The 26,361-nt window shown below is 36.2% G+C and overlaps 1 protein-coding gene across 1 annotated transcript in view; it reads left to right on the plus strand.

Moving 5' to 3' along the window:
* FAM83B (family with sequence similarity 83 member B) overlaps positions 1–16,345 on the plus strand; it is a 63,262-nt gene extending 46,917 nt beyond the window's left edge. The window contains exons 2-4 of the mRNA XM_008069668.1: positions 5,840–6,004; positions 6,668–6,792; positions 13,949–16,345. Coding sequence (XP_008067859.1) covers positions 5,840–6,004; positions 6,668–6,792; positions 13,949–16,250 — 2,592 coding nt within the window. The 3' untranslated portion in view covers positions 16,251–16,345. The remainder of the gene's footprint in view (positions 1–5,839; positions 6,005–6,667; positions 6,793–13,948) is intronic.
* The last annotated feature ends 10,016 nt before the right edge of the window (positions 16,346–26,361 follow it).

Consider the following 26,361-nt stretch of genomic DNA (forward strand, 5'->3'; position numbering starts at 1 on the left):
TTCCATGTACCCACCTTTACAACCATGTACATATACAGAGCGTGTTTTTATTTACTTTCGCTGAATACTGTTACAGTGTATTACCTGACACCTGATTAAATACTCTCCTGAATGGTCTTAAATTTATTAATGATGTTCATATTATTTTAATTTAGCATGATCTCTAGTGTTTGGGTCACTTCAGGAAAATTTAGTACTGTGAAAAAGATAGGTGAAAATCAATGTTCTCAAGTCAAGTTCTTGCAAACAACTAAAAAATGTGACATTTTTCTCAAATCTTAAAAAATGACCTGGAATAGCTTTCTAAAAATTCTCTAAGTCTCAAAAATTTCTGATGAATGTTTTTATTTCCTTTTCCAATTTAAAATGTAAGAATTATGAATATGTAATAAAAATTAATAAAGTAAAGAGAGAATATCAGTAATACCATGGTCACTTAATGAATACTATTTCATTATAATTGGTTTCTGTTAATTTACATAATTTGATGCACCTTTTGAAAAAATCTGATACTAACTAGGTATATATTTTTTTCTTTGACTATATATACGTATTTTGGTCATTTCTATAGCAAAATGGGATTTAGAGAACTGAGTATGTAATAATTTTATATCAAATCGGCATATACCTCATTTCTAATTGTTATTTCTTCCATAGAATGTAATCAGCTATTAAAAAGAGTTACATTTTATTTTGCCTTGTGTGGCATAATCAAAATTTTCTGTAGATTCTATGTAATTTTTCAGCACATCAAGTGAAGGTACAAGGAAATAGAAGCCCTGGGAAGCAACCTGACTTGATTGACATCAGATAAGCTTGTCAAAGATGTGTAATCTAATTTCCTGGATCCTGATGCAGTGAATTATCTGTCATGCAAGAAAGACTGTCATTTGTTTTACCATTGGTGTGACAGAATCATCCATTGGCTGAGTGACTTCAATTAATTTTTGCAAACAAAAATTTTTATGTATCTTAGTAATGTGTTTTTGTTCATTTCCAAAGTCGAAAGTAATTTGTTATGTGAGACTATCTGGCAGATTAAAAATAAATTCTTTGATATGCTGACTAAAGAATACCGTGTTGTATAATAATCTTTATTTTAAAAATTCTGTTTCAAAAAATTAGTACCAAACTGCTCCAGACATACATATTTTATGTTAATTTATAAAATCAATTTATCACTTGGGCACTTTTTAATCTTAAATCCTACATATTATTACAACACTCATTAATGCATAGTAAAAGCATTAGATTATTAATTGTAGATAACGATATAAAGATTTTTCAGATATTTGATGTTATGAAAAGTATTCCCAAACTTGGGTGAGGCGGTGATGACCAGCTTCTCCCTTCATCTGGCACCACATTCCATTTATAAATAAGAGAATGTGGGAGGCCACTGGCATGATTGAAATTGTTCTTCCTAGAGAAAATCTGATTGGAGTTTGTCTCATGGGTAGTTTAAAGAATGTCATCATGGATGTAATTTGGACATGACCTGTTATTTTGTTTAAACACTATATCCAAGTAAATAAAAATGATCTCAGATATTGTCCATAACTTCACTTATCTTTTAATGTATTCACAATGTATCCATCACATTATCCTGGTATATTACCATGTGGTTATTCTCAGGTCATTCCATTCCCTCTCATTTCTTCACAATTTTTGTTCCCGAGTCTCTATCAGGAAACCCTCTTTCCTACACCATTCTTGTCTCAATTCCTGGCCTTTTCCTTCTCTCCTCCTATGCTTTTGTCTTAATATACCTCAGCCATTGACTCCTAATCATATCTTTCAAAGTATCATGACCCTTAACATGGAGATCTTACATCACCTAATTCACCACCTCTGCTTGTCTTCTGGCTTACTACCTCTTGTATCTGCTAGCAGCAAATATTCTTGTCTTTTTGATTTTTTCAGTCTTGTGTTATAAACTTTCAGAAGTGGAAAGAATAGTATAGACACCTACTTTATATACAGTAAAATAGTTTCGACAGTTATCAATTCATGTTCATTTTTTTTCATCTGTTATAAGCTGAAGTAAATATAAGGCATATACATGTTAGTATAGTTACAGATAAAAATATACTAACGTGTATATTTAAAAGATAAATATATATTAAACTGAGCCAGGCTCGGTGGCTCAACCTATAATCCCACGCCTTTGGGAGGCTGAGGTGAGTGGATTGCCTGAGCCCGCGGGTTCGAGACCCGTCTGGGCAGCGAGACCTCATCTCTATAATAAATCAAAAAAATCAGCCGGGTGTGGAAGCACATGCCTGTAATTCCGGCTACTTGGAAGACTGAGGCGGAAGGATCGCAGAAGCCCAGCAGGTCAAGGCTGCAATGGCCAAGAGCGGCCACTGCACTCCAGTCTGGGTGACAGAGTGAGACTCCAACCCCCCCCCCAAAAAGAAATATATATATTTAAAATATATATATATTTAAAAATCTGAAAAATGAAATAATTCTTTAATATCTTCTCTGCCCGCCCCCACCCCCGCAGGACCTCAAGTTCATTGATCCCACACCCACTTATTTCATTCTCTCTCACATTCCTGACATCCTCTCTCCTCTCCATATCCAGTGTAAAGCCCACAGTCAATCATTTCAGCCAGTCTTTGTTCTATATACCTTGAATTCCCCTGACCCATCTGTTTGTTACACACTCACCCATAACTACAGCCATGGTTCAGTCTGACTCTGTCTTCTTCATGCCTGCAGACCTGCAGCTCTACGACAGTAGAGAATAACTTAACCGCTAAATTGACTGACCCCTTATTAAATTTATGACCTGGTGAGCCTCTAACACTAAACTAGAAATCATGCTATATTTCCTAAGTTATTTCGTACTTCCCTTTTCTGTCCCCTAAGATGGCTACATGATATCCTTTCCCTCAAACCTTTAAAATATCTTCTGGATTCCTCAATCTCAGTTGAAGACCTTGCTTCCTACTACATTGAGAAAATTAAAGTACTTGGAAGAGCACTTCCACAGCACCACTGTTATGTCTGCTCTTCCACCAGCATCTGCACCTTTATACTTGACCTTCTGGCTTCAGAGTATGAATGGCCACTTACTGGTCTTTACTGCCTATGGACTAGAGTCTATCCCTTATCGTCTACTCAAAAAACATTGTTCCAGAATGTCTCCCCTTTCCCACCTTAACTCCTACCTTCTCTTGCACCATTAATTTTACTCTTTATTGGAGCATTTTATTAGTATAAAGACATACAGAATTGTCATTTCTCTTTTAAATGAATATTTTTAGTTCCACATATGAGTGAGATGATGCAGTTTTGTCTTTTTGTGCCTGGTTTATTTCACTTAACATAATGTTCTCCAGGTTCATACATGTTGTCAAAAACGGAAGGATTTTATTCTTTTTTTGTAGCTGAATAGTGCTCCTGTGCGTGTGTGTGTGTGTCACCACATTTATACATATGTTACATTTTCTCTGCCCATTAGTTTCTTGATTTCATATCTTAACACCATTTTGTACACGTTAAACACATAAAATTATATCTGTCAATTAAAAGTGAAAAAAAATACACTCCTCTTGACCCAGCTCTACCCACAGCTACTGCTTTATTCTGTTTCCTATTGTAGCCAAATTACAGAAAAATAGCTATTCTGCCTGCTATATCCGGTGTTTGTTTCGCTTCTCTCTTAAATGCCTTCCTGTGAGGCTTTTGCTGTTTCTGCTCCATTAAAACTACACTTGGCTGGCTGTAGAATTTGACCCTCTTAATTACACCCTCCTCCTTTCAGGTACACTATCTTCACTTGGCATTCAGGATTCCACCTGCTCTTTGCTTCCTCAGTCTCCTTTGCTGGCACCTCCTCTGGTGTTTGATCTCTTAACTTTGAAGTGTCCCAGGTCTTGGTTCTTGGTTTTCTTTTATATTTACCCTCTCTTCCTTGATGACTTGGATTTTATCATTATGTCTACATCACCAATACCTAATTTACATCTCTGGCCCAGGCCTCTCTGCTTAACATTCCACTTGGATATCTAGTCTTCCCAAACTTAATTTTCTATTTTAATCTTTCACCTAAAATGTACTACAGCTGATGACAACTCTGTTCTTCAGATAAGTGAGGCTAAAAATATTAGAATTATCCTGCTTTCCCTTTGTCTCTCACACCCCGCATCCACAAGTTCTTTAGGCTCAAGGATATCCCGTATTTGACCATTCCTCTTCCTCTGGCACTATTATCGTGGTCCTGTCACAATCACCTCCTACTTGAATCTCCCCAACAGTTCTAACTCTTCTCTGTTTCTACTCTTGCTACCATCTTTCAAGTCTGTTTTTAATACAGTAGCCAGAACAAGGCTTCAGGACATAATCAGATCTTAGTATTATTGCAACTTAAAACCCTCTACTAGCTTACAATCTGATTCAGAAAAAAACATGGAAGGTTTACAATGCCTTCAAGACATTGTGGTAACGCTCTTTTTCATTTTATTCCCACCATTTCCTTGTAGTTCTTTGAATGTGCCAAAACAGAACTGCTGGTTTCCCCTCCTTGGAACACTCTTTGCCAAGATATCCATGTGGATAACTTCAGTTCCATTTAAGTCTGCTCAAAAGACACTGTCTCAAAGCCACCTGCCTTGAAACCTTGAATCTCCTCTTTCTCAAATTCCAGGAACCCTTGATCCCTCTTTTCCTGCTCTATTTTTTCCCCAAAATATATAACTCATTACATAATTTGCTTATTTATTATGTTTGTTGCTTCCTGTGTCTTCCGCCACAAGATTTTAAGCTTCACAAGGGCAGGAATTTTACCCTTTTCGGCACATAATAGGAGATAAATAAATGTGGCTGGTACATAGAAGATGGTCAACCAATTAATTATTTTTCTTCTTCCAGCATTATTTCACTCTCATTGTGTTTCAGAGTCAATAACAGTTTTGTTTCAAACAATCAGCATGGACTCTCCATTTTTAGAGTTCTTTAGGGCATTTTCCTATACACTTACCTTCTTAATCATATCACCTTTTTAAATTCATTTTTGTTCTTTTACTTATTCTATATGCTAAGGTAATTTTAGGCAAGTTGACTCTTGAACAATATGGATTTGAACTGTATGGGTCCACTTATATGCAGATTTTTTTTCAACCAAGCATGAATAGAAATTTCAATATTCGTGGGATGTGAAACTCACATATATAGAGAGCTTACTTTTCGTATATGTGTATTCTTCAGGGCTGACTGTGGGATTTGAGTATATGTGAATTTTGGTATACACAGGGATCCTGAAATCAATCCCCTTTGTATCCTGAGGGATGACTGTATATTTAATTTTCTGGTCTTCAAGTATTTTTGTACTCTTTATCTTTCCTCCTTTCCTAGGTGTATTTCTATTTCTAGATTTTTTTTTTTTCTACCCAGGTCCCCAAGATCTTTATTTTTAACAACTAGTTCCCCAAACCCTGATTTTCCCTGAAAATGTCTCCTGAAAATGTCTCCTAGGAAAAATTGTAACATTGGCTTCCACCCTATCCACTTTGTCTACTCTGCAGGCAGCCTAGCAATCTAGAATTTGAATTTGCACTTCATTCAAAATCCTACTGAAATGCAGATTCCCTTTAACTTAAAGCTAATATGAAAATTAGCATTACAGATCTGCATATAGTTATTTGCTTGCTTTAATATAGATTTTGCTCCTATTTTAGCAAACTGCAAAAATATACTTGTATATATATTTGTATGCATATTTATGTATTTAGTCATGTTCTGTTTTATCTGATTTTAACTGAAACGAATTAATTTCTTAATCTTTTTTCTATGAAATATCTAAGTTGTTTTATATTCTTATTTTTGACAGGTTATTGCTTTAGTGATGGATATGTTTACAGATGTAGATATTTTCAAGGAAATAGTTGAGGCATCAGCTCGAGGGATATCTGTATACATTCTGCTTGATGAGTCCAATTTTAATCATTTTCTAAATATGACTGAGAAACAAAATTGTCAAGTTCAACGCCTCAGGGTAAGAATTCTATATTGGTTTTTTTTCCTCAAGTATTTTGTGTATCATTTTTATCTCAGTAAAATTTAAAACATGTTAAGGTAGATTAATACAAAAGTAAAAATTCCCGGTACTTTTCAGAATGTGACTGAGAATACACATTTTCATGAAGGTTTTATATTGTGTTTTTATCAATTCCTATTTAATAGTTCAGTTTTGTGTTACATAACCTTGAAATCACTGACTCAAGTGCTTCTGTGTGATTCAGCAGATATTACTTAACAAAATCATTTGCCATAGTGGCTTTTTTCTCAGTTATGGTTGACCTTTTAAAAGCAAGATAGATTTTAATTTTAGTTATTTTATCGTCATGGTACCATACCCGTAAGAATTTTTTACAGAAGGAGCCTAAATAATTTAAGATACCATTCTGTATAAATGTTAAATTGTGTCTCCTATTTAAACTATGTTAAAAATATATATTTTAAGTGATTATTTTCCTTAAGCATTTAAGTTTTGGGAGATTTTTTGAGAAAAAAAATTTTTTAACTGATTTTTAAGTATTTTTAAAAAATACTTCAAGTACTTTTTTGGTATTAAGGTTTTATCATGACATGTATTGTACTTTTCAAAACATTCTCTTTCTAATCATAATATTTATTTTATATTTGCATATAATTCTAGAATATTCGAGTGCGGACAGTAAAAGGTCAAGATTATCTTTCAAAAACGGGGGCAAAATTTCATGGAAAAATGGAACAGAAATTTTTGTTAGTTGACTGCCAGAAAGTGATGTACGGTTCTTACAGGTAAGATCCTGGTGTTTACCTGCAGTGTTAAATCAATTATTTAAATAATTTATTACTTTCAAATTTTAGTATAATCAGCTTAGCTCTTTCTTAAAAATAAAAATAGATCACTATCATGGAAGCTTGGAGACCTAGGTATGAGTTATGGCTGCACCTTGAAGAACGTTAGGCCAGGGACAGTGGTTCACACCTGTAATCCCAGCACTTTGGGAGGCTGAGACAGGAGAATAGCTTGTGGCCAGGAATTTGAGACCAGCGTGGACAGCATAACAAGACCTCACTTCTGTAAAAAGTAGAAAATTAGGCAGGTCTGTTGGCACATGCCTGTAGTCCCAGTTACTCAGGAGGTTGAGGTGGAAGGATTGCCTGAACCCAGGAGGTTGAGGTTGCTGTGAGTTGTGATTGTGCCGCTGCACTCCATCCTGGTCACAGAGTGAGTCTCCGACTTAAAGGAAATTATATGATTTACCCCTAAGAAATTTCTGTTCTTAGGGTAATCATATAATTCTCTTGAGTTTCAGGTTCTTCATCCAAAAATGAGGAGGTTGACTACTATCTAAGGTTCCCTACAGATAATATTAAAAGTCATTTTGCTCCTTATGAAAACACTAGTAGTATGGATTTAATAGCAGTGTTCGTGAAAATAGAAGTTGTTTATAATTGAAGAACCTGTTGAATGGATTTTTCTTACTTTGTACTAGTAAGCATCTGATCAAACCACCACTGGCAGCCCAGTCCAGGTCAGGCTGGCTCCAGAGCATAGGCGCTGCCCTGATATTTTCTTATAAATAAGTCTCTGGCATCAGTCCTGAATCAGACACCTAGTGAGGCAGGTAAAAACACCAGCAGACACTTGTGAACTGCTAGGTTACAAAAACAGACTCGATTCATTATTAAAGACTGAAAGAACAATCCAGAAGAGCTGTGGAGGTAAACAGGACAATGTGAGGGGAAACCTTTGTCTCTTCTCTTAATAACTTAAAAAGTCCATGAGAAGAAAATGGACCTTGAACAGTTACTGTATCTGATTACACTTGGGTTTACTCAGCTGTAAGATGAGGATAATCATAGAACCTACCTCATACCATTGTTGTGAGGGTAGATCGAGTTAATACATCCAAAACCCTTAATGCTAACTATTATTTTAGGACTAGTTTTAACTGTTACTTTCTACTGACTTTCCCTTCAAGCTCAGGGACCTTTTTGAAAAACCTGCTGTTGGGAGCTCCAAAGGAAAACTTGTTAAGAACAGAAATGACAGCTAGTGCTTGAAATTAGTGAGTCCTTTTAAAAACTCATTATGTATGAATATATTTGTTCAGAACCATTTGGTTTTAGAGAGTTTTTAATTGAAATTTTAATTAGAATTGCGTTTACTTGACTTACAGGATAGTGTTTTTTATCTAAGCTTATTGTAGTTTAATGCTTTCTATTCTTTTTTTTTTTTTTTTTTTTTTTGAGTTGGAGTCTCACTCTGTCGCCCAGACTGGAGTGCAGTGACCGCTCCCGGCCACCGCAGCCTCGACCTGCTGGGCTCCGGCGATCCTTCCGCCTCAGCCTTCCGAGTAGCCAGAATCACAGGCATGCGCTACCACGCCCGGCTGATTTTTTTATTTATTGTAGAGATGAGGTCTCACTGCCCAGGCGGATCTCAAACCCGTGGGCTCAGGCAATCCACTCACCTCAGCCTCCCAAAGGCGTGAGATTACAGGCTGAGCCACCAAGTTCGGCTGCTTTCTATTCTTATTATTTAATTTGACTTTTAAGATTATCTTAAATTCACCTCAACTTTTTGTTTGCTACCCCTAGGTATTAATAGGTGCTATGTGTTGAAATGACTACAACTGAACTACTTTAGATTAATGTGGAGAAAATCAAAGAAACCACAGCAATGGCTTTTTTTTAATCTATATTATTTATCTATTTTTTATTATGTATCTATACCTCTATAGCATAAGCCAGAGACAGATTTTATGTTACTATTTATGGTAGTTAATGTGGAATACTTAGGACCGCAGATTATGAAAATTCATCACAACTCTGTTCTTTTTGTTATTTTAAATGTTCTTCTTTAAAATGTTAATGGTTGTCAGTCAAGCATTGTCAGTTTTCCTAACAATCATGGACCTTTTTCTACTGCAAACAATATAATCACAGGATCTGGTGGACTGGTTATAAATTGGTTAAAAATATATTTCCATTTGGTTTAAAAACAGCTTTTGTCCCTCATATTATGATATTGTCATTTTTTTTCATAGACAAGTTGACCATGCCCTTTCTTCTCTTTTACTGTGTTTACATTTAAGAGTGAGGGATTATAAAGCTAATTAGAAACTGGGTGGGAAATGCTTACCAACATTGGAGCTTATAGCAGAGTGGTTGGCTGGAATTCTGGCAATTTTGCAAGAGGACCACCAAATGTCAGCATAAATAGCTCGTTTATCTGGGACTGTTCAGTGTTTCCAGGAAATAATATCTTTCCCTGAAAGTTTGGTAGAAGGAGACAGAATTGGGAATGCAGTCAGGTTATGAACCTAACTTGCAGGTATTCTAGAAGCAAAATGGGGAAGGGAGCTGAGGGTCTGATAATGTTTGATTTTAGTTTCAGCTTCATCCCAGCATGTGTTGTTCAAAGTTTCTGAGTTCAGGCCTTCTCTGGATTTGTTTCTGCTGAAGTAAACTGTAGGTTTCCTGAAAGGGATAGGAAGGTGTGCTGCAGGGGAGAGAGAAGAGAAGTGAATGTGAAGGGCCAGCCACCCTACAGGGGACTTTCAATCAAGTCTCCTGTTTTCTGTTTACATGGCCTTATTAAAGGCCATGTATCATCCACAGTAGGCTTTACTTCCAGCATTGAATCCATAAAGATTCTACTGGGCCCAACTGGCTTATTCTCATTGGTACTCAACTTGTACAAACTTCCCCGAGTCAGCTACCACTTCTCCATCAGATTTCTGTCTTCTAAAATGTGTTTAATACTTTCTCTAGCTACTTCCCTTTTCCCATTGTTGTCTTTTTAGTAATGTATATGGGAGAAAAAGAAAGAAACATGCATAGTAATCCAGATTTAATTTAAACCTTTTAAACTTTCCACCAACATAAACATCGCTTATTTTTTATTTTGAAAATGATTGATCATTCATTTATATTATCATTTGTTTATTTGCAACAAATATTTTTTAGCTTCTGCAATATGCCAAGCAGCATTCTTAGCTCCTGGAAAGGTAGCCCTGAACTCGTCCCTAAACTGAGATAATTTGTCTTTTAGTGGGCAAGGGAGATAGATGATTAACAAGAGAGAACACACAAGAAAATATCAGATAGTAATAAGGGGCACTGGAAGTGTGAGACCAGGGAAATATGATAAAGCATGATCAGGTACATATTTGCGTAGGGTAGACATAAGTGTCTTCTAAGAAGTCAGCCAGGGACTGCCAGATGAAAGAAAAACATTGCAGAAGGAAAAGTAAGTGAAAAGATCCTGGAGCAGATATCTGGGAACAGAAAAGAAGGCCAATGTGGCAGGAGTACATTAGGCAAGGAGAGAGCAATTTGTAGTGAAACTGGAAAGCAAGCAGAGAAGGAATTCTCTTAGGCCATGTATTGAGTCTGAATTTTAATTTACACAAAATGCAAAGTTCTGTGTAGGAATGTGACATGACCCAATTATTATGAAAAGTTCACTCCTACTGCTGTGTTGATGGAAATATGAGCAAATGCGGAAACTAAGAGTCATATTAGCTGACGATGTCTTAGACTAGGGTGAGAGCAGGATAGGATAGATTTGTGAGAGATTTTGGAACCAGAGTCAGCAGGACCTGTTGATTCTTGCTGGGTCGGAAAGAAAAGCATTCATAGATGACTTCTTGATTTCTGTCTTGATCACCTGAAAAGCTGATTGTGCCACTGAGTTAAATAAGTAAGGCTAGGGAAGAAACAGATTGGGGGAAGAAGCAGTGTTGGATGAAAACTTATTAATAGGACATACTAAAGGCCCATTAAAATTGCAAAGAGATTGGGCATTGATTCCAGAGATAAGGAAGAGGTCAGCACTAACAATACAGATGTGGTAGTTTTCTGGCATATAGTTGATACAGATCACCTGGGATATGAGCGAGAGACAGGGATTCATTCCCAAACCCTGAAGCGTGTCTCTAGTGTTTCAGATTTATTTATTGAATATACTCCATTGAATGTCCTCCTGTTACCTGAAATTTTATTGCATTATTATTTTCTGATTTACCATAGCAGGAAAACTTTTCCAGTTGTCACTCGTTCACCAGCACCAGCATCTTCTCAGTTTTTTAAGCTCAACACCTGGAGATTATTTTTATCTCATAACCTATTGACAGCCCTTATGACATGAAGATCTTCTGATTCTTTCTTCTTACTACTGGCACAACATTTTTACTTACAAGGGGGAACCCCCCAAAACCTGGAGTTTATTTATAAAAAATTGTGTATTTATTCTTACATGTTTAAATTTCAGTCACCTTCAAAAGACTCTCAGTTTGCTGCAATACACCTATCATGATGTTTTTCCACTGCTCACAACAGTTTTTGAACTCATCAATTTTAATGCCTTTTAGTGCTTCTGCCATTTCTCTCTTTGTTTGTTTCACCTCTTCCACATGGGCAAAACATTTCCCTCTGAGACTTTTTTAATCTGGGGAAACAAAAATATAGTTGCTTGGGGCAAGATTGGGTGAATAGGGAGGGCGGGGCTGGGGTCATGCCATATTTGGTGAAAAACTGCTGAACACTCAGCACAGTGTGGGCAAGTGTGTTGTCACAGTGGAAGAACCAATCATCTATTTGCCACAACTTGAGACAAATTGTGATGTAATTTCCCAAAACTTCCAGATAAAAACTTTGGTTGACCGTTTGATCTGCAGAAACAAGTAATTTCATTTTTTTTGTGTTTTTTTTGATCGCTCTCACATTATTCCACTTTCTCCTTTGAAGTAGGCTCTTACTTTATTCTGCTTCACTCTTCCTGGTACATTCAATCCCTCATCTTTCAAATCTATTCTAGAAATAGCCACTAAAAAAAAAATTCCTCAAACATCGATTATAATTTATCAAAGTTTGGAAACAAATTCTACATAAACTTTCTGATTTTTCCCACTAATTCATAAATCTTTTATATGGCTTATTTATTTTCTTCAGCTAAATATAATGCTTTCTGTGTTCAATCAAAACATGACCATTATTGCTTCCTTTCCTTTTCCACATGTTGCTTCTTCCATCCAATGTGTCGTTCCACACCTTTTTTGTCTGAACTTGTGGCTATTTAGTCTTCATCAAAGTATTGTAAAATATTGATGCAATGTACCTATCATGATACTTTTCTACTGCTCAAAACAGTTTTTGAACTCATCAGTTTCTTCAAGGATTTCCTCATACTTGATAGCTACTCTTCATTCTATTATTTGATGTTTCGAACATATTTTGTTTTCACATTCTCAGTTGGATTGAAAATTTCTCCATTTACACTTTAGTACCGTTTCTTTTTTCTTTTTTTCTTTTCTTCTGTTTTAAAGAAGGCAGGATTTATTGAGAGGACAGAAAAGCTCCCAGAGCATGTGGGGACCCGAGAGAGTTGCCCTACCATTTCTTTTAAGTCAGCCAGGTGACCCACATGTGCTCACACAAAGAACACTTAGTCAATGTTCTTCTCATGCTATGTTTTCAATAGGCATACTAGATAAAATTAAGCATATCAGAATAACAGGATTCTTAAATTGCACACTGCTGTTTGTGATATCTTATGTATTTTCAATTATTACTTGGCACATTAAAAAAGTCTTTTTATTTGTACTTTTTATTATTTCCTTTATAGACAATACAATCCTTCAATGTGGAGAGTGTCTGTTTCTTTTTCATTTTGTATTAACCCCCATTATGTTATGTATATTATTTGTTGTGTAGCATATTAGCAATTCATTTATTTCTCAGCTCAGGGACTCTATATATTAAATCATCTGTGTTTTCAAAGATCAGATTTAAAATTTGATAGGAAATTTCAAGATAGTTATCACCTCTAAACTCTAGGAAGGAAAGTGTTTGGACGTTCCATAAAGTACTGTAAAGTCATATAAATTTTAATTTTCTAGAAATTGTATTCTATATTAAAAGACCCTGGTTGGCATTTTGACTGGCATGATTTCTGAGGACTACATTTACTAATACTGTGTACACTGAGTACAGTGAAGTTTGCCCTTTACCAACTGAGGCTGCGGCCGACAAATCTCTGTTTACAGCTCCCAGCACACTAAATTACACTTACTGAGTAAGCCACAGAGATAACAGTCTGAAAACTTTGAGACTCTTAAAATACATGCATTGAAATAGATGTCTCCTAGCCGGGCTCCGTGGCTCAGCCTGTAATCCCGTGCCTTTGGGAGGCCCAGGTGAGTGGATTGCCTGAGCCCGCGGGTTCGAGACCCGCCTGGGCAACTTGACGAGACCTCATCTCTACAATAAATCAAAAATCAGCCAGGCGTGGTAGCACGTGCCTGTAGTTCCAGCTACTTGGAAGGTTGAGGCGGAAGGATCACCGGAGCCCAGCAGGTCGAGGCTGCGGTGGCCGGGAGCGGCCACTGCACTCCAGTCTGGGTGACAGAGTGAGACTCCAAGTCGAAAAAAAAAAGGAAATAGACGTCTCCTATGTTATATCATGTTACAACTATAATCCATTGTAGCTAATATGCCTCATTTTGAACATGCAGAAAGTGAGGCCCAAGCTCACATGTCTGTGGCGCAGCAAAATCTAGCCCTCTCATCTCTTCCTCCAATACTGGATTTCCTGCACTCTGCCAAGATGGTATATATGAAATACAATATCAGTTTTTGCTACATACATTCTTTGCAGGCAGGTATATAAAATGTACAACAAACTTTTCTTTGGACTTCTGGAAAGTTGTGTTAGAAATCATGGGTGGATTCAAAACCGTAACTTGAGTTTTGTTGTTTAAAAATATGAATATGAGTATGGGAAGACGTGTAATTACAAGCATATAACAATTGAAAATATTCTAAATTATAGTAGCCAAGATAAAACACACTAAAACATTAAGTAACACCTTTTTACAGTAGAACTATATATGATCAGTCTTTCAACTTATCAAAATTAAAAATGTTTCTTTTTTTTTTTCAGTTATATGTGGTCATTTGAGAAAACTCACCTCAGCATGGTTCAGATAATCACAGGACAACTTGTTGAGTCCTTTGATGAAGAATTTAGAACACTCTATGCTAGATCCTGCATTCCCAGTTCATATGCTCAAGAAGAATCATCAAGGGTGAAGCATGGCAAAGCACTCTGGGAAAATGGCACTTACCAGTGTTCAGTTTCTTCATTAGCCTCTGTTTCCAGCCAAAGAAATCTTTTTGGTAGACAAGACAAAATTCATCAACTAGATTCTGGTTACTTCAAAAACAGAGGGATATATACGCGGAATGAACATGACAAATATAACATAAGACATCATGGATACAAACCCCATTTTGTTCCAAACTTTAATGGTCCAAATACAATACGTCAGTTTCAACCCACTCAGCTAAATGAAAATTGGAAAAGGCACAGTTATGCTGGGGAGCAGCCAGAGACGACGCCATACCTGCTGCTTAATAGGGCTCTGAATAGAACCAGTAATCTGCCTGGTAATTGGAAAAGACCTTCAGATAGTCTCAGTGTGACATCCTCATCACGTGGAGGCTATGCACACCCCCAAAACACACCTGCCCAGAGCTTTGCTGACCGGCTTGCCCAGAGAAAAACAACAAACCTTGCAGACAGGAATTCAACTGTGCGGAGGTCTTTTAATGGGACAGATAATCATATTCGCTTTTTGCAACAACGAATGCCAACTCTTGAGCATACCACAAAGTCATTCCTACGTAACTGGAGAATTGAATCCTACTTAAATGATCATTCAGAAGCTACACCTGACTCAAATGGATCAGCTTTAGGTGACCGATTTGAGGGCTATGATACTCCTGAGAATTCGAAAGCCAATGCCCTTTATACTCATTCTCGGCTTCGTTCTTCTTTTGTATTTAAACCAACTTTACCCGAACAACAGGAAGTTAACAGTAATACAACCGGCTCCTCAAATTCAACTATCATTGGTTCTCAGGGAAGTGACACACCTAAAAAGGTCCCAGAAACCCCTACCAATGTACAACATTTGACAGACAAACCCTTGCCAGAATCAACCCCCAACCTCCCATCACAGTCAGAGGCACCAAAGATGCACAATCTACAGGTTCCTGAAAACCACTCACCAGTTGTAAACCAAACTACAAATGGCCATAAAGAATCAAGTAACTATATATATACAACCTTGTGTGTCAATAAGCAGACAGAAAATCCAAAGAACCAACAAAACGAGAATCTACTTAAGAGGCGAAGTTTCCCATACTTTGACCACTCAAAATCCAATTTAGATCATGGAAATAGTAAGCACTATGTATACAGTACACTTACCAGGAATCGAGTTAGGCAACCAGAAAAACCCAAGGAGGATTTGCTGAAAAGTTCTAAAAGCATGCACAATGTGACCCATAACATGGAGGAAGAGGAGGAAGACGTTATTAAGAGAAATCCTCCAGGTGGCCCGACTACCAAATCAGTTTCCGTTGCTGCTCTCCTTGATGTGAATAAAGAGGAACCCAACAAAGAACTCACTTTGAAGAAGGAAGTTAAGGGTTCCCCAAGTTTTTTGAAAAAGGGATCTCAGAAGTTAAGGTCATTGCTTAGCCTTACCCCAGAAAAGAAAGAAAATCTATCCAAAAATAAAGCACCTGTCTTTTATAGAATGTGTAGTAGCTCTGACACATTAGCTTCTGAGGGTGAAGAAAATCAGAAACCAAAAAAATCGGAACCAAAAGTTGACTCATCTCCTAGGAGAAAGCGTTCTTCCTCATCAAACTCTCAAGGCAGCATCCACAAGAGTAAGGAAGATGTAACAGTTAGCTCATCTCAGGGGATAAATTTTCCATCAGGTGAATGTAATAAAATACCTTCTCCAGGTCCAGATGAAAACAAGTTCTTGGACAGGGCAGGAAATGCTTCTGCCCCAAGATTTAACACCGAACAGATCCAATACCGAGATTCAAAGGAAATGAATGCAGCTGTTATTCCTGAAAGAAGGTCAACTTCTTCTCCAAGGCCAACGTCCAATGAGATTCTAAGATCTCATTCAATTGACCGGCGTGTTTACAGTCGTTTTGAGCCATTTTGTAAGATTGAGAATACTATTCAGCCAACAAGCAACACACCAAATACTAGTCTAAATCGCCCTGAAATAAAATCCCCAACTATGGGCAATAGTTATGGCAGGTCTAGTCCAAGGCTTAATTACAACACTGGTGTGTATCACTCATATCAACCCAATGAAAACAAGTTTCGAGGATTTATGCAAAAGTTTGGAAATTTTATACACAAAAATAAATAAAATACTATATTTTCAAATGGCTATTAAAATTCAAAATGAACGAGGCTATAAATATTTATCCAAAAAACACTGTGGGCAGTTTTTGTGACATGCCAATAGATTTGCATAGGGACAGAATTATGGGTATGGTGTATATGTTCATAGTGTACTAGTGTACAGTGAAATTGTTCTATGTGATAAAGTAAGTTAGTATTCACTATAGATTGACTTTCTTGGTAAACACATGATTTGTAAGTGGTAATGGTGAAAAACACGTATTTCAATTTCAATTGTTTTCCTCAGACTGAAGATCCTCTTAAGTCTTACTTAGAAACTTTTTTGCAGAAATGGTGTATGGATTTTAACCATTCATACCAAAGTCTTTCCTTTTAAAAGAATCACACTATTCTCAGTGACACTTTATAATATGTCTTTATGGTATCTTAATATTTTCAAAAATTTAGGCAAATGGGATGAAGCCCTTTTTATTTTTTTATTTTTTTGAGTTGGAGTCTCACTGTCGCCCAGGCTGGAGTGCAGTGGCTTGCCTCGACCTGCTAGGCTCAGGTGATCCTTCTGCCTCAGCCTTCCAAGTAGCTGGAACTACAGGCACACGCCACCATGCCCAGCTAATTTTTTTATTTATTGTAGAGATATGGTCTCACCAAGTTGCCCAGGCTGGTCTCAAACCCATGGACTCAGGCAATCCTCTCACCTTGGCCTTCCAACTGGGATTATAGGTGTTAGCCACCATGCCTGGCCTTACTTTTAATTAACTTTAAATTCTACAAATTAACTTGTTATTTTATTAATGTTTCATTAATTCTTCTGTGGAGCACTGTACAACTGTTTGGGCAACAGAAGTACCATTTAAATGACATTGCTCAGTACTTTTTTTTTTTTTTTTTTTTTGCCTGAAGTGTTTGCAGCATACCAACCTATGTTGTCGTACAATGACATTCATAGGAAATTATTTTCTTCCTTTGAAATCTGCCAAGGACATGCTTCTTTCTACTTTGGACCCAGGAAGCCTGTATTCTACCTGCCCATCGGCTGCTGGTCTCATAGTAATTCCTTACTTCAGATTTATAGCAAGTCAGCAGGAATTGAGGAAATCTGAGCTATTGAACTATTCTTCCTCCTTTTTATCTTTCTTTCTTTCCTTTTTTTTTTTTTTTTGAGTTGGGATCTCTGTTGCCCAGGCTGTACTTTAGAGCAGTGGTACAATCATAGCTTGCCATATCCTTGGACCTCCTGGTTCAGGCGATCCTTCCACCTCAGCCTCCTGAGTAGCTGGGACTACAGGCACACCCCTCCACACCCAGCTAATATATTTACCTTTTGTAGAAATGAGGTCTTGCTGTGTTTCCTAGGCTAGTCTGGAACTCCTGGGTTCAAGTGATCCTCTCACCTCAACCTCCCAAGGTGCTGGTCTTACAGAAGTGAGCCACCATGCTGGTTTCTTCCTGCTTTTTTTAGTGTATAAAAGCTTTTAAAAATGTAAACTTCTACCTAAATTTTTGTATTAGATTCGCATGAAAATGCTGAGATGTTTTGCTTGCAAAAATTTTTACTCTTTAAGTTGTAGCAAACGTCATAATGTGGAAAATAAGAGGTCGTACCTGGCCTAGTTCTTCTATGATTTGATGATGATATTCAGATCATAGGATACCTTTTGCCTTTCTTAATGAAATAAAAGCTCCATATTCATTCCAGATGCTTTAACTTGGCTTTGCTTCATTCACAAAGAACAGAATTAAGAAGCAATGCATCATTTGAGAAGTATGAAGTGTTCTTACATCACTTTAAATATATAATTTAATGTATTCTAAGTTGCTATGTGGAGCAGTATATTGTTTTAAAAATGCTGAATTCAGAAAAAGAAACATGCAGATTCAGGCAAATATGAATATCTCATTAAAATAATTGAAACAATAGCATCAAAATCTCTGTCATTAAAATAATATTTCATATAGTATTTAAAAACCATGAAACAAAACACAACAGGAGAAAATAGGATAGGAGCAGAATAATGAGCTGCTGAAATGGAAAGCCCAGAAATTTAGTGCAATGTACTTTCAAAGCTGAAATTATACAACGACTAGAAGTTTAATCACATTTAATGACACCCACAGGCCTGTTGCCTTTTTGTACAGCAAAATCCCTAATTTTAGGAAATATAGATAACTCACGGAAACATCCTTTTAAGTAGATCCTGAGCTCTTCCTCTTAAGTGGCATTGAGGAGAGCAGAACGCTTTATGTCTCCCACCCCTGACAGGTAACGTAAGCATTGGCACAGCAGATGTACTCTCCTCTGCCTTTTTTCCTTGATCATTTTCTTTATATATTTTTTTCTCTAAAAATGCCTATATGTCAGAATGCGTACATAATAACATTCCAAAGTTTGTGTAAGAAACTCCCCAGGAATAAGACTGAACAAGAACATAACACTTCAAAAAATTCACTCACCATTTAAGTTTTAAGCAGACACTCAGCTTGTGGATGTAATAGTTTCAAGCCATATGCTTTCTCTTTTTTTCTCCCCATATTGATATTGGGGAAAGATAACACCACTTAAATGTCACTTAAGTGTACTTTGATGTTAAAGTTTGGTGATGCAATTTTTACTTTCTACATTGTACTATACATTAAGCCAAAACACACACAGATGGGTATAATTTCAAAATAGTTCTTGAAAGATGGCTTTAGAAGAGTAAAATTGACCCTGAATACACTGCTATCCCTCTATGATAATGACTGAGATTAGACACAATTTTGACATGGTATATTGAGGTACGTATATGTTGTCAATCTACACTTGTGGAAGCAAATACCTTGCTTAATCAAGGTAATGTCTAGTGCGATCTAGATCATTAATGAAAAAAGTTGAATTCTGTCTGAATTCAGCTCTAACTTTGCTCAAGACCTATCTATTTAGTCAGCTATGACTCCACAGATATTTCTGTGTTCTGTGGATATCTATTAATTCTTTTTTTTTTTTTTTTGAGTTGGAGTCTCACTCTAGCCCAGACTGGAGTACAGTGGCCGCTCCCGGCCACCGCAGTCTCAACCCACTGGGCTCCGGCGATCCTTCTGCCTAAGCCTTCCAAGTAGCCGGAATTTCAGGCGCGCGCTACCACGCCCGGCTGATTTTTTGACTTATTGTAGAGATGAGGTCTCGCCAAGTTGCCCAGGCGGGTCTCGAACCCGCGGGCTCAGGCAATCCACTCACTCAGCCTCCCAGGGTGCGGGATTACAGGCTAAGCCACTGAGCCTGGCTCTGTTAATTCTTAATGTGCCTATGACTAAGGAAAACAAAGTAGAATTAATGTTTTACCTTAACTATGTGTGAAACGTGCAATGCTGTTTTTTTTAAAAAAACTTTATCATAATATTCAGGTAGGTTCTAGATTTTAAAATAAGTAAAACAAAAAGGATAAAAATGATAAGCCAAAGAGTCAACTTGTCAACTTTCCTTTTTTTTTTTTTTTTTTTTTGGTAAGAGACCAGTCTTTGCTATGTTGCCTAGGCTGGATTCCTATTCCTAAGCTATCTTCCCACCTCAACGTCCCAAGTAGCTCAACTTTTATATACATACATGTTACCAAAAAAAATTCTTTCAAATTAACTTTTGTTTTTAGATCAATAAATGAACAATAAATAATTTTGTACAAACATCAGTGTATTGTAAGCTGTTTTTTAAAAAAATCTTCGTACCCTCAATTTCTCTATTCAAGTCACCCTTCCACTTAGTTGTTATAATCAGGAATTTAGGTTTGCACACATTTAAAAATATTTCTTCATGAACTTTGAAATTTTCTCTAAAACACTTAAAAATGCTGATTAGCAATTATATTTAATAGAATAATTATAGCAGTTATTTTAATTTTTTTACTTTAAAAATAGAATATTTGTTTTAAAAAACTTGGTAGCTGACTTTTGTAAAACTTCATAGCATTTGGTTTGAGAAAAATATTCCAAAGGTGCATTTGTGTAAGGTCAGTTAGTGACATTAAATAACCTGTAGTCTGAAAGTAAATTTCTTAGAAAAAACATGCTTTATATCACAGATTATGGTATCATTGAAACACTTAGAAATTTAAAGTAATGTCCTTCTAAAGGCAAATTTAATTTTTAACTAGTTAATGATAACAAATTAATCATAAATACCAATGTTTAAGAAAAACCTGAATCAGAATAATCAGAGACATAGATAAAGTTTTTACTTTTATGGCCATCTTAAAGGATAGTTTGAATAGGTTCAGTTGGTTTCAAGGGTCAAAGACCATCCTGAGGTCATTGGATCTGGAAGATGAAAAGACATTAAAAGGGATACATGTGTATCTTTTCTGATGAAACAGATCACATGACGGGCTACCGGAGTCACAAGCACTGAGAAACAGAAACAAGAGATAAACTTGGCAAGAACTCATCTCTACAATAAATCCAAAAAAAAAAAAAAAAACCAGTCAGGCATGGTAGCACGTGCCTGTAGTTCCAGCTACTTGGAAGGCTGAGGGGGAAGGATCGCCGGAGCCCAGGAGGTCAAGGCTGTGGTGACCGGGAGAGCATGCCACTGCACTCCAGTCTGGGTGACAGAGTGAGAGTCCAACTCAAAAAAAAGAAGAGTATTTTCGGGTTAACAACGACAAGTAATAAGTTGGACATTTCCATAATATTAATCTGCTTCAACAATCTGGCTCATTTATTTAACATTGTACTGAGAACCTACTTGGTTCTAAGTTTATAAGTTACAGTAGACTTTTAATGTAAGAAAACAGGAGGATGACAGGATAATCAGGCTGCCAGCAAGTTTTCAAGACTTTTACTAGCTTAAACTTAACAGCAAAAGTTCATAAGTTACCTGAAGGCTATTTGTCCTAACTTGTGCCTTGATGTACTTCTAGTACCTAGAAAAGGAAGATACCTAATATATATTTGATGTGAGTCCAGTTATTTCTTTAGCTACAGTTAGAAAAAGATATAGTGCATTGATATCCACACTTAAAAATGACATAACTATCTGAATAGTAATGTGTATTAAAAGATGTAGATAGGCTAATGCAGCCGGGGTTTTAGTTGAAATCTAAGCCACATTAGCTCTAGAATCCAGGCATCTTTAAAGATGAACCAGGACTAGCCTTTCCAGGATATATTTTTGTGCAGGAAAGAAAACTGATGAATTCATCCTGAAGAAACAAGGAGTAGAGCTGTACAAATTCAAAGGCAATTGGCCCATAGGGAGTGTAGATTTTGTTAGTCATTCTGATTGTCAGCTAATATAGACCAGTTGTGAGGGAATGCCATTGGAGAATGGCTCCTTTACAATTTCCGTGGTGCATGGAAAGACCGCCCATTCGCTGTGCCCTTCTGAACACTCAGCCTCCTTCTCCCAACAACCACAGACACAATAAACAAAATGTGACTTTGACAGAATGATCTTCACTATTTCACTGCCATTAGAAAGATGTAAATGAAAAAAAAAAAAACAATAAGAGCATTATATTGTGGACTTATTTTAGAAAACAACATTCTGCATCTATCCTGATATTAGCATATTTTACCTCTCTTCTTTTTTTTTTTTTTTTCTAGCTTTAGGATTAAAGATTTCAGCAATTTGTATGTCTTCATCATCAATCAGATTCAACTCACCAGCCTACATTTTAGAAATTTCTTTCATTTTTGTTTGTACATTTTTGGTTGTTTTATAAACTACCAAAATTTAATTTTAGTTAATTCCTGAAGCTAAGTTAGATGTTTATTAAATAAAAATAAGCATTCTAATTAATTGGGTTCTACCATAAAGCACAGAATTAGATATATTTCCATAAATGGGGAGTCTAAAAGTTTGATTCTCATTTTTCTCCTTTCAAATAAAATGTTTTTTAAAGACAGAAGAAAGTACTGTTATGTATTTTGTCAATTCAAATGTGAAAAAAATTACTTAACTCTGTAAAGCATTCTTAAAATTGTGTTTTATGTGATACAATACTGGCTGTATCCAGTGTTTGGCACAGGGAAGGGACAGGGTAAGTGCTGATTTCATTTGATTGCAGAGGAGAAATCTGAGAGATAGTTTGCATTCTAAACACAATAAGGTGAAAGACATTGTTTTCAAATAAAATTAAATAAAAATGGAAGAAAGCACAGAGCAAGTGAAAGTGTGAATGTTACTTCTAGCTTCTGACAAATCACTTTTCGAACAGTTTTTGTGTTTCATTTTTTTCATATTAAATAAGAGTGATAACATTTCATTTTATAGGAGTAAGAATACATTAAAGGCATCTATCTTATAATTTGAGTCCCCTCGAAATAGGGCCAAGGTAAATATTAGCATAGTGAGACCATCATCCCTCTTGCATTAATTGTTTTTTATTTAGGTAAAGGTAATAACTTTTAAATTTGTAGTAGTTCTCTCCAGTGGCCTCAAAGTTTGACAAAAAGGATTTCCAGATGCTGGGCTCTCCAAGTCTGAGTATTTGAGAGTAAAATACATTTTTAAAATGTCATCTAGCTTTAGATGTTTCTGTATGAACTCCAAGGCACATGACGCCAGAGGTCAGAGACTGGCTGGAATAGAGAGACTAAGAGGTGGAGCAGCCAGCCGGGGTGCTGTTCCTAGCCCAAGCCCGACAAGGTGTTCTGGTGCAGCCGCCCTGTGACACGCATGGAGTCACAACTCCATTGGCAAAATAACAAAACCCATTTCCTCATTTTGGTTTCCTAAAGACAGTGGTTTAAGAGACTATAAGATTTCTCACTATTTAATAAACAAACCGTCTCTATTTCATATCATGGAATCCTAAGAATGGGATTCTGCAGGCCATCTACCACAATAGTAAAACATCTCAATTTGACTAGTGACAAAACGTGTGATTAAAGTATGGCAACCAGAAATACCACATGTTCTCACTTATAAATGGGAGCTAAACACCGAATAAACAGGGACACAAAGATGAGAACAACAGACAATGGTGAGTCCGAAAGGGGAAGAAGAGTGAACGGAGGCAAGGGTTGAAAAACCATCTACTGAAGACCATGTTCACTATTTGAGTGACAGGTTCAACAGAAGCCCAAACTTCACAACCATGCAATATATTTATGTAAGTAATGTACCCCTTGAACTTAGAAAAATAAAAAAAAAATTCCAACCTAGGATTGAAACCCCTTCCCCCCAAGTTAAGTCAGGTCAAAACTAAAACTAAACTAAAATAAAATACAGCAGCCAGGCCTGATTATTATACATTCTATGTGATTATACATGTTAAATATGCACAACATACTATTATTAATTCTATATTATAGTATTATACATACTACGTTATAGATTTTAGATGAGTTACAAACTTGTCCATGTTAGGCTTCAAACTGACTCTTTCAAATTCATGTGAGTTTTTTTCACAATATTATTCAAGATATAATTATCAAAAACTATGTGTCAAATATTTCAAGTGCATATCCAATTCTTTTTTTTTCCCTCACTCTGTTGCCCCAGTGGCACGATCACAGCTCACTGCAGCCTCGACCTCCTAGGCTTAGGTGATTATTGTGATAAATGAGAATCTCCAGACAGTGGCTATTGCATAGCTTCTCTAGTAGGACAAAATCAAGTGTGTTTATTCATAATCTTAACTATTTCTTTTTTAAGTCGGGTCCCACTCTGTCACCCAGACTGGAGTGCACTGGCACGATCATGGTTCACTGTAACCTCGAACTCCTGGTCTCAGTTGATTCTTCCAACTCAGTCTTACAAGTAGCTAGAACTACAGGTGTGCCACCATGCCGGCTAACTTTTTTTTTTTTTTGTAGAGATAAAGTTCCACTGTGTTGCCTAGGCTGGTCTCAAACTCCCAGGCTCAAGCAATTCTCCCAAAGTGTTGGAATTACAGGCACAAGTTACTGAATTTGGCCCATTATTTTCTTTTCTACACCTAGATATTTTCTTTTTCTTAGGTCTACTTATGCCAGAATAATAAGTTGAAGAGCTAGGGTGAGTTGGGATTTTAGTTCGATATGCATAATGTTAAGTTACCTAGCATACATTAAGTACTGTCTTCAACATTATGAGGTACAGACTTCAAGGGCCTTAAAACACATCTATGGAGATAATATAAACCCATGAGAACAATTACTGAAGGGTAGAGACTATAACACAATGTGTAACTTAACATATCCATTTTTATGAAATTTTTTGATTCTAAATATAATAGTGTGGAAAGATATCTACTAGATAATCTAAAAAGTGCTATGCTTGTCATTATAAAGGTGCCTATCTACATGACTTACTAATATCAAGATTTAGTAGTACTCATTTAAAAAAATTTTTTAATACACTTACTTGGTCAGTTAAAATAAGTTGGAGGCTTGGAAATAGGTTTGACGTAACACATTTATTTGATCAGTTAAAATAGGTTTTGAGGTTCCAATTAAGTTGGAAGTGACAATAAAAAAAAATGGTTTAGTGGGACTCCATTGTCCCCAACATTATCATTACACTAAGTACTTCAATATAAAACGTGTTTATTGTTTGTAGAAGGCACATCCCAGGGGCACTAGCTTGTACTAAAATAAAATGACCTAGATAAAAGGAAACATACTTCAAAACACAGAATGATATTCAATTTTTAAAAATCAGGAAAAAAAAATTGGCTGAACAAATAAAAACTAAGGAGTGACTTGGGATGCCTGGAGAATATATGAAACTTGACGTTTCTCTGTAGTTGCGAAGATAAAAAATAATCAAAGTGTAGTAATAGAAAGACTAGTAAAGCAAAAAGAACTGCAGATAATTACTTATACACAGAGCAGAACATAGGAAAGAGTGTACATTCAAGAAGACTCTCGTTTTATACTAGAATCTAGTTTAAATAAAGGATATAACTTAATTATCTGGACAAAATTGTTTTATTCAAAGTAATGTTTACATTTAACTATATAGACACTGGAAAGCAATTGTCCTTGGAAGAACAATACACGACATCAAAGTATAGCTTTGTCTATGGCATGCCTTAATCTTCATCTATTTAGACCAATCCCAGAATATCTTTTACAGTAGACTTTATGACAAGAGATATGGGACAACATTAGAAGTATATTAGGGAGTGTTTAGAAATCTGGGAGTTGGCCGAGTATGTTGTCTCATGCCTGTAATCCCAGCACTGAAGGAGGCCAAGGCAGGAGGATTACTTGAGCCCAGGAGTTTGAGAATGCCTGGGCAACATAGTAAGACATCATATGTACAAAAAATAATAATAAAAGAATGAGTGGGGCATGGTGATGCATGCCTGTAGTTCTAGCTACTCACTGGAGGTGAAGGTGGAAGCATCACCTGAGCCCAGGAAGGTCGAGGCTGTGGTAAGCTGTGATTGTGCCACTACACTCCATCCTGGGTGACAGAGTGATACTCTGACTCAAAAAAAAAATATGAAAATTAAAAATAAAAGTCTGGGAGCCTTATGAGGAGGTTAACATTTAATATGGATTTCACAAAATTGTTAGGGGAAAACAAGTACATAAAGGATTATTCAGTTATGTAGAACAGTGTTTGCCATTACCCGTTAGCAAAGATTGAAATAAATTTAGTGGTTCATCATCAGCAGGCTTTATTTAAACAGAATAGAATAAATATAACAGAATGCATAAAAATAGCAAAAACACATATTTGATGTCATTTTAATTGTTCATATTTGTATAGGCACTAGTTCTGATGAAAAATGTATTTATTTTTTAACTTTAAACAATGAAGAATTTCAGACGTACACAAAAGTGGACAGATATTTTAATGAATGCATATTTCCCATAGCCTGTCCTACTCACCCAACAATGCATGAGTAAACCTGCCTTGTCCACATTCTTAATGGCTTCACCATTTCGTATTACTTTGAAGCAAATCACAGTGGTAATTATTTGTTTTCATTATGCATCTCTAACATTTAAGGGCTCTTTTCTCATGTACCTATAATACCACTATCAATTGTTTCTTAGCATCATCAAAGATCCCAAACCATGACTCCTTGCATGGCTCATGAATAATTACCACTCACTGCTTTATTGATATTATCACAATAATTCATATTTCTAGGTATAAATATTAGGGATGCTGCCTTGTATTCATTTATTTATTCATTCAC

Source organism: Carlito syrichta, unplaced genomic scaffold (assembly GCF_000164805.1).
Source record: "Carlito syrichta isolate Samal-C Ts95f unplaced genomic scaffold, Tarsius_syrichta-2.0.1 Scaffold312169, whole genome shotgun sequence".
NCBI lineage: Eukaryota > Metazoa > Chordata > Mammalia > Primates > Tarsiidae > Carlito > Carlito syrichta.